This window comes from Sesamum indicum, linkage group LG3 (assembly GCF_026168435.1).
Source record: "Sesamum indicum cultivar Baizhima isolate 11 linkage group LG3, ASM2616843v1, whole genome shotgun sequence".
NCBI classification, from domain to species: Eukaryota; Viridiplantae; Streptophyta; class Magnoliopsida; order Lamiales; family Pedaliaceae; genus Sesamum; species Sesamum indicum.
Genome location: NC_142659.1, coordinates 1945024 through 1954588, shown reverse-complemented (window position 1 = coordinate 1954588; position 9565 = coordinate 1945024). Strand labels below are relative to the sequence as shown.

Below are 9565 nucleotides of genomic sequence, written 5' to 3'. Positions count from 1 at the left end.
ACATAATTATCGAACTAAAATCAAAATTAGGCATACTTAACGGACTAAAATAATACTTTTCCCTTATAAAAGTTAGAGAGAGGGAGAAAGAGAAAATACAATACGGCAGAGATGAGAGAGAAATATAAGGGGAAACGAAACTTTGTAAGGGCAAAAAAGGAAACAATAGTGACCTTTTATTTTGAATTTTCTTATAGGGTTAATTTAATCTTATCTATAAAATACAGACTAGCGTAGTTATTTTTGCATCGCACAACCTTAATAATATAGTATAGGATAATAGCTGGCACATTCAATATAGGTACTTATATTTTCAAGGGTATTTTTTTAAATAATAAATTTATTAAAATGAGTAAGTGAAAATAAAATGTTATATTATTGAATGAAAAATAAATATGAGAAAGAAAGAAAATAAAATCATAGATAAGGAGAGATATAACAAAAAAAAATTACGGGTATATTTGGATTGTTAAATTTAGAATCGGATTCATAATTATTTTTTTGAATTTATTTAGATTCATCTATATTATAAAGAATTTTAAATTTTTCAATTTTTATTTTGAATTTTATTTTTTAAAATATTGATAGATTTCAAAATTCTTTAATAGAGAGTTATTGGAATTCTTTTTTCAATTTATTTCCTTAAATTTAAATTTATAAATCTAAATATAGACTAAATTTGTGTGTATATATATATATATATTTTAAAAAGTTGTCATTATCTACTCATTGGGTTTAATTTGTTAATATATTAAATAATATACCAAAGTAACTTTCTAAAACCCTCACATTTTACATATAGTAAGATATTAATTCATATTCCTTTTGTACAATGAATTTACATATATTACTATATTATATCTAAATTAATTAGATATTTTATTATGTTGATGAATGTCCATGATATTGAAACATCCTAATACAAAATTGCAAAAAACAATATCATATAAAGAATTCAGCCCATAAAGTATGATATAATATTAAAAAAAATATTGGGTTCTTTTAAATTTTGTTGAAAATATTTTATTGCCTCTCAAGAGCTAAAATTGATATGAAAATATAATTGATTATGTTTTAAAGAATATTTTCTAAGGGCTATTCTGGTAAAATTTATACAATGATGTTAGAAGATAAGGCCATGTTTGAATACTAGAGTTGGACTTGATCCCTACATCGTTATTCCTTTTATGTCGTTCCATTGAATTGCATTCATTCTAATAGCCTTAATATAAATTATAATTGAATAAATATCTCAAATTTCAATTTTGTTGTCTTGGCCGTATTATAGTTTTGCATGAGATGACATCTTATTTGTGTATTTTCATGGGTACATACTTGATCATCCAAACATGAATTTCCCCTATTTGATTTACTTGGTTAAATGGGTAGTGGGATGGACCCTATGTTGGAGTATGTGACCAGAAAGCTAATTGGATTGGCTGTTTTGGAAACTATTCGAGCGATCTTTATTCAAGTAATATTGCCCCGATGAATATGGTAAGTATTCATTTTTGATGTATGTATCTGTTGTACTTACCAATTACGTTAAGGATCGCTTTAATGTAACAACAAATACCCACAGACCATTTAGATAACTCATGTAATTATGCTGCGAATAGATGGCGGCTATGAAATCAACTTCTGAGGGTTGGTCTGAAATGTTTCAAGTCGAGGACCTCTAAACTGGGTATCGAGAGTCCTATTGAGACTTGCACTGAGTATTGCATTCATTGAATGTGTGATGTGCTTCATTAGCAATAGATGTTAGGCGTCTAATGCAATTTCAGTGGGTTGGTTGACAATTGGTGAACTGATTGAACTGACTCACGAGGATCGTCATATGAAAACCTTGGAGCGTTCGTCGGTATAACGTGAATTCCCATCTCCGATAGTACGGCAGTTGTCCTCAGACTTGAGGGATCACGACAATCACGTGCACACGATCACTGTATCTTGGATCTAGCGAGAGGTGATTATGTTACAAACATGATCATTATAAGCCTTGTCCAGTGCAGTCGGAGTATGTAGTGAGGACTGTGAGTTTCAAGAAGATGATTAGTCCCCTATCAGTATATGACAGAGGTATCTCCTATATACTTGGAGACGCATTCACGCCTTATGAACTTGTGGCCACAGTGGTCGATCGAATAGGAAAAGAAGATTCCTATGTCGAGCAACTTAGCATAACACAGTCTCAAGTATTAAAGCAAAGGCGTTTAGTCCAGGATGGGAACCCACACCAAATTCCATACCCTAGACTAATGCCGAGAGACGGTAGATGGAAAGACAGTATCTGTATGGAATTGGGAGCCTAAAAGTTCAAATATATCACCTAGTCTCTAATGTCAACCACCCATGGCAGCAGGCCTTCTATTAATAGTTGATCAAGGATGATTTAATAAATTAGATTTAATTAATCATCTGTGTTGGACACTAGCCCAAATCTAGCTGAAGGTAAACCTAAAGAGTCACACACAAATCAAAGAGAAAAAATGAAGAATTAATTTGGAATTAATTCCATAAGGTGTAAGTAATTGGATTACTTACACGTGGATTGATTCATTGGATGGATAACCCAAGATTAAATTAATTGGGCGGGTCTTAATTTATTAATTAATTAAGACGCCTTTGGGCTTATGTATTTAATTGAATTAAACACATATTGGGCTCAATTTAGTTGATTTTTTTATTAAATTAGATTTAATTAAAATTTATTGGGCCTTGAATTTATTTTATAAATTCAGTTCACTAATTGAGGCCCACTATCTAATTGATGGAAGGAGAGTTGACCAAAAATTGTATTTTTGAAAGTGCAAATTTGGCCATAATTAGAACCCTCTCTATATGGCATGATTGGGTTATACCATATAGATTCAGGGGTTACCTTATAGATAAGTGAAATGTATCTAGATATATTCCACTTATCTATACAAGGTGTATATATATATATGTACTGTGTATAATTATTTAGCAAATAATTACACAATATACACAACACCAAAAATCTCTCCCACTCTTCTATCAATTTCGGTCGCCCCTTTATTCTGTTGGTGAGAGTTTGGATTTGATCTTTTCTACTAAATTGATCAAAGTTCTCTTCGCTCCAGTGTGGTGTGGACTTTAGTTTAGAGGATTCCTATGTTGGGATCTTGAAGTGAACGAATTTGCCGATCAAAATGAAAACGAAAGAGGTAAACTCAATTTATTTATACATCTCTTTTGTTCTTCAACCATGACCCCGTATAAATGTTTTAATTTTCTTTTATTTCATACTACATCGAGTGCCCGGGAACATCCTTTGGTTGGATCACTTTATTTGTCTTATGTATAAGGTTCTTATTTTAATTTATTTTCTCTCGCTCGCTTCCGCTAGCGCGTTCCAGTGCTGATCTGCTTCCTTTCATAAGGCATCAGAGTCTGGTTTGAAATGCACGCTATTAGTTTTCATGTGTTCTTTATTTTAAAAGCATGAAAATGTGTTTTACAGTTTTTAAAGAATGATTTAATTGCTTTAATTGTTGATGATTGTAGGGATGACAATGGATCGAGTTTGAAATGAGGTTGTCAAAATTAAAAATCTAAATACCCAAGATTCTTTTTTAGACTTGGGAATTGAATCGCGTTGATCCTGTGGGTTGGACCCAATAAATTCGTTTTAGAATCTTTAAAATATTAAAAAAAAAAATATTTCATAATTTGATATTGCCATAATTTTAAAAATATGAAATAATAGTATTATTAAAATATTTTTTTATAAATTTATATGTTCATATTTTAAAATTTTCAAAATATGGGTATAATCAAAACTACAAACTATTTAAAAAAAATATCAGCGTTAATATATATTTGAGAGGTGTATTTAATTATAATTTTTAAATAATTCAAAATATTTGTAATTATATCAAAACTTTAAATAAAATTATCGTAATTTACCCAAAATAAAAATGTGTATCTTTAGAGTTTTTGTTTTATATGTTATATTAATATAAAATAGGGTAAATTATATTGATACTTTCTGAAATAAAGTCAAATTATACAAATACTCCCTATTTTTAAAAAAAATACAACTAACCCCCTTAAGAGTGTTAATGTAATATTTTTTAGAGGTGTTTGTGTAAGTTTCACTTTTACACACGAAATGTAGTTATAATTACAACTATAATTTCAAATGGTGTTACTGTATATTTTCTAAAAGTTTAGGCAAATATGTATTCAAGATGTTTTTAGTTATTTTTCAAATAATGAAAAAACGAAAACAGACAAAGCCCGAATTTTTAACTGCGTCTGTGAAAAGGTTCCCCTCCGCCTCCTTTCGTTCCAACTCCAGAGCACAAACTTCCATACAGAAATCAGAAATGGCTCTTTCTTTCTCCCGATTCCCATTTTGCCCCTCCACCGTAGTCATCTCTCGCCCAAACCCCACCGAATTCCCCACTGCAGCAAAACCCACAACCTTATTCACCCAACACGCCCCGAAATTTTCACAATTTGCACAAAAGCTCCACTATTTCAGTGTTATTCCAAAAGCCTCCAGCGAAGACGAAAGCAGAGCGAACCCAGCTGCAGAGGGTCAGGAAGAAAGCTCCCAGAGAGATGAAATGACGGAACTGGGCATGGAAATTAAGAAGGCAATGAAGGAGAAGGAGGAGCAAAAGGAAGGGGGTCTGTTGGGAGGGGTCGCTGAGGAAATAAGAGAAATTGAGTGGCCTGCTTTTAATAAAGTTTTGGGGACTACTGGAGTTGTGTTGGGGGTCATTGCAGGCTCCAGTGTCGTTTTGCTCACTGTTAATGCCGTTTTGGCTGAGATTTCTGACCGGGTTTTTGCGGGGAGGGGCGTTCAGGATTTCTTTGGTTGATGATGGATGAGGATAAAGGAGTCTTGATTTGGTGTGGAAGGGCGCACTGTTTCTTCCCCTGCTCCGCCTGCCTTTTGATCAAGAGAATTTAAGTGAATTTTTCTTCTATTGAGCTCAGTTTTACTTCTGGGCATTTTCATTTATCTTACTTTTTTATTTTTATTTATTGCCAATTTCCTATATATAGTCATTGTGAAAGTAAATATTATTTCTGACAATTTTTGGAGATTTTCTTGAAATGGTTAGTGGGAATTATCATTGATTGATATCAAGAATTGGTATTGCTTAAATAATATTGATATTTTTAATAAATGTATATGTAATTATTTAAAAAAATATGAATGATTTATGTAAATAAATCATAAAATAAAGTATATAAATACAATTAAGGAGCAAATGGTGTAAATATAATTATTTTTTTAAGTTGCATTTAGATGGTAACAAATCCTTTGAACATATTTACATAATTCTAAATGTAAAATATTTTTATTTTAATTTTAAACTAAATTTTAATGAATATGAATGAACTTTAACTCGTTTTCAAATAAAGTCATTCGAAATTATTTCTCCAAATCATTCCTTCAAATCCGATTACACCCTAAGATTAAAGTGAGACCTGTGAGCATGTAATCAGCATATGTAAACGAGAATCCAGAAATAGAACATAATAAAAGCAAATTTGATCAGCTCCGGGACTACTGATTCCTGATCAAAACATGTGTTTGGTTAAGGTCCCCTAATTCTTGATGAAGAAACCATTCAACATGGAAACATGACAGATCAATTTCCAGGTCCATCTACAAAAGTCCAAACAGGAGACACTAGAAAATGATCTGCATCCAGACATTGCAATCACATCAAGTGTTATGCCATAGCACAACATATGACAGTATAAAGAACATAATTTCATAGCTATTCATTAGCACCGGCGGGACCAACAAGGACTCCCTGTGCGTTCCCTTCCTTCTTGCTGCTCTCATCCTTCATTTCACCGTCCCCCTTTCTGATTCGGATTTTGTACTTGGCCTCGAATTCAGTTACCTCCTTTTTCTTCTTTTCCAGGGCTTCAGTAAGCCGGGAAATTACTTCTTCAAGCCCCTCCTTGTTTCGCTGGACGGCTGGCAGAACTTCTTTAACAGTTCTCTCGACAAGAACACCTCCAATCATACGGTAGCACCGTCTGGATGGATCAAGTGGTTTTATGGCATTGATCACGAGTGAATGCTCACTAACCTCCATCTCCAGTTCAGTGATTTTGGAGTAAATTTGGTTTATTTCTGTCCTCATGGAAGCGTATATATTTGCAACGGCTTGCTCGTTCATTGGCTCCTTGCTATCACCTTCAACTTTGGCCATAATTTTAAGTCTGAAGATAAACCAAATGAACATATTGTTAATCCTCTTTCATCATATCATCTTAAATGTATAAAAGTGCTTTTTGCAAACTATTTGAGTGACAACATTTGGTGTGTGACAATCCCTTAGCTCATAAAATTGGCTAATTCCTTCCCCAAGGTCCTTGCGGCAGGGAAAGAGAATGAGAAGGAAACTATAAAACTCACAAGAGTACACTAATGCTCAGGGTAACAAGAGCAATTGAAACATCAAATGCTCTCCTTTCAAAACTAGAAAGAGTAGTTCTCGGTCACTGTTAACCAAAACATTTACAGCAACAGTAAAGCAAAAACTGTTCTAAGTCTGTTTTAAGTTGGCTAAGAATGTTTCACCCAGACAAGCTCACATCCAACAAAATTGAAAAGGTTTTCTTTTGCATATAGAACAACTAAAGAAGGAAACTAGGGTCTCGTGCAGCTCGCCAGAATAAGACTCACTGCAATTTCCCCAAGAAAAGGAGCATAAAACTGCATGGCCGACCTATCAATAACCGATCCTCAAAAGATAAGAAAACTGAAAATCAAAACACCAGTGAATTTCCAGCATGAGAGTCACTAGAAAGCATGCTTGCCATCTAATAAGAAGGGAAGGGAAGGGAAAAGACTAAGTCTGAGCTGCACATGCACAGGCAAATGCCGACAAACACACGAGCGTTCTTGATGTTTCTGCTACTAAAGAAATATTTTTAAACAAAAATCACTTAAATTTTGTTTAGAGACAAAAAGTGAAACCGTATGAGGAATTTGAAAGAAGATAAAAGTACCTGTTCTGTTGCTTAGGAGCAACGCAGTAAAATAATATTCAGGATACATAATACATTGCATATAGCAAACAGAAAAAGACCATTTTCTTTTTTCTTGGGTCAATTATGCCAACAGATTCATGATTTCAATCAAATATCAATGCACTATATATATATATATATATATATTAACCACCCAAAGGAATAATGTCAAAGAAAATAAGCATGGTTATTTGATCTTAGCAAATTTTGAATCCAAGCACCAGCCAGTATGTGGTTGCAAAGTGATCAGTACAAGTATCAAGTGTGTGAAAAAGAAGACATAACAATCAAATATTTGTCATATTAGAAGTTTTAAACTCCATGCCGCATAGAACCTCACTAGCATCTGCATGGCCAGAGCCGGTCTCCGGTCAAGTGTTGCTTGTCACCTCTTCCTCACTCAGTCGTTCCTTCTAGAAAGTCAATTTCATCCCACCCGCATTTCTTTAATTCTTACGGGTCACCCAATCATATTCCTTCATTCCCATTCACAAGTAAATTTCACTGCAGAATTCCTGGAACTCCAACACACAGCCCTCCTTGACACCAGCCATGTCATCAATTTATTGGCTCTCATTGTTTCCATTCTTGCCCTAGCAGATCTTTTCCATTCTTACCTAGCAGATTTTTTCCATTTTTTTAAAAGAAAAAGGAAATTGGATTTTTCATTCAATAGACGAAAGCTAAGGCTTTCCCTTTACCCTTCACCGACAAAAATTTAATTTTGATGACAAAATATAATTCTTTCTCAAAATTTGGAGCTCCTGGCTCCCCAATTAACTAGCAAATGCCTCTTTTTGGTTATTACTAATCGATTCCAGAAAATCACCTTACAGAACAAAATTTCATCCCACCACATTTCGAATACGAAATCTCTCTCTTTTGCTCATATTCCTTCTTTTCCCATTCATTATTCCTCAACAATAAAAGATTCAACTTTCTCCAAGGATCACGATTTTCACATAGCTAAATAACTTCCGCGCACCACCTAATTAGGGTAAAAAAACCTTCCCTCTGAAAAATCGCTGCATAAAGTAGTAGTAATTTTTTCCCCATCGATTACAAATTCTTTTCTGGTACTCTGTCTTTCCTAAGTCCACACGCTCTATATTTTCACTTCTGTTTAAACAAATCTTCGAAGCATTACATTCAAGAAATTCAAAATACATATATAAACAAATACTCCTGCTTTCCGAGAGCTATATTCATAATAAATAAACAAGATACCTCGAAGATTCCGCTTTCTTTTCCGATCACGGCAGCAGCGGCTAGCTTGGCCTATTCGGAGGCGGAGTAAAACTGGGGTACAAAGAGAGAGAAAGAGCAGAGAAGAGTTCACAACACCTTTCAACTTTCTCCTCTTTCCTCTCTTAGTTTTTTATTTATAGGGTAAATAATCTCTCCTCAAATTTTACATAATTATAAATATTTTTTATTATTTTAAAAATTATAAATACTCTTTACTTTTTAATAAAATTATATAATCCTCAAATATGAATTTAAAATTATCAATTTTGCAATTACTTATTCCACAAATATATTTTAGTCAGTTCATAAAAAAAAAAAAAGATGAAAATATAATGGAGACTGACATATTGGACTAATTATTAAACAGTCGTTAAAATCAGACGGATATTAATAATTCGATTAACGATGATAATTTTATAATTATGTCAAAACTCAGGAGAGTTCGTTGTAATTTACCCTTATTTATTTCTTAAATATAAAATTTTGGGTTGAGTCGGGTATTAGTAGGCCGCGTCTGAACTGGAATGGTTTTTCTCTTTTTGTTTTTTTTTTTTCAATCGATACATTAATATAACTAAAAATAATAAATAAATTAAAATAACTAACATAAAATTAGACAAATACTCACATAACATAAAACAAATACCTACACATCCTATGAGACTCGAACGAATGACTTCGAACTTGTTCATAGAACATTAAATTTAACCATTAGAACTATTAGTATAAGATGAAAATATACCGATTGTAATTTATTTAAATAAAAGTATTTGACAAGATATTAAAATATGATACTGAGTGAGAGAAATAGAATTCATAAAAAAAAAAAATCAATGATTATTATTATTCAGTTGGATATTTGATATATAATTTTGATGTATGGATTTTTGCAAACTATCAATTTAATTTGAGTGGACGATCCAATTCAAATATAATAATTACAGTTGATGTGATATTTAAATATATCCAATAAAATTGAAATGTAATAATTACAGTTAATATTACATAATAAATAAACTATTATCTCATCGTGTGATTGGTTTCAATCCATTATTACATTTCCCGTCAATGAGCCCTCGGATTTGAGAGTTTTTCCACGTCCAAATATATGCATATAGTGAGTATTGCAACCATCGATCGTATACGTTTACATATGCATCTCATATAATTATATTTATCATGTACTTAATCACTTTTTATAAATTATACAACAATAATACATCCAACAAAAAAATACCAAAAATTGCACTGAATTGAGTTTATTCTTGTATTAAGAATTCAT

General features: G+C 32.3%; 2 protein-coding genes across 2 annotated transcripts; one reads left to right on the top strand and one right to left on the bottom strand.

Moving 5' to 3' along the window:
• The first annotated feature begins 4264 nt into the window (after positions 1–4264).
• Positions 4265–5074, top strand: SECE1 (secE/sec61-gamma protein transport protein). The gene has a single exon (XM_011073288.3). The coding sequence runs from the start codon at positions 4356–4358 to the stop codon at positions 4854–4856; it is 501 nt and encodes a 166-aa protein (XP_011071590.3). The 5' UTR covers positions 4265–4355; the 3' UTR covers positions 4857–5074.
• Positions 5075–5514: 440 nt separating this feature from the next.
• On the bottom strand, positions 5515–8417 carry LOC105157002 (prefoldin 2). The gene is made up of 2 exons (XM_011073287.2): positions 8263–8417; positions 5515–6222 (listed from the first exon to the last, which is right to left on the bottom strand). Exon 2 carries the CDS (start codon positions 6210–6212, stop codon positions 5769–5771), a length of 444 nt encoding a protein of 147 aa, XP_011071589.1. The 5' UTR covers positions 6213–6222; positions 8263–8417; the 3' UTR covers positions 5515–5768.
• Positions 8418–9565: the final 1148 nt, after the last annotated feature.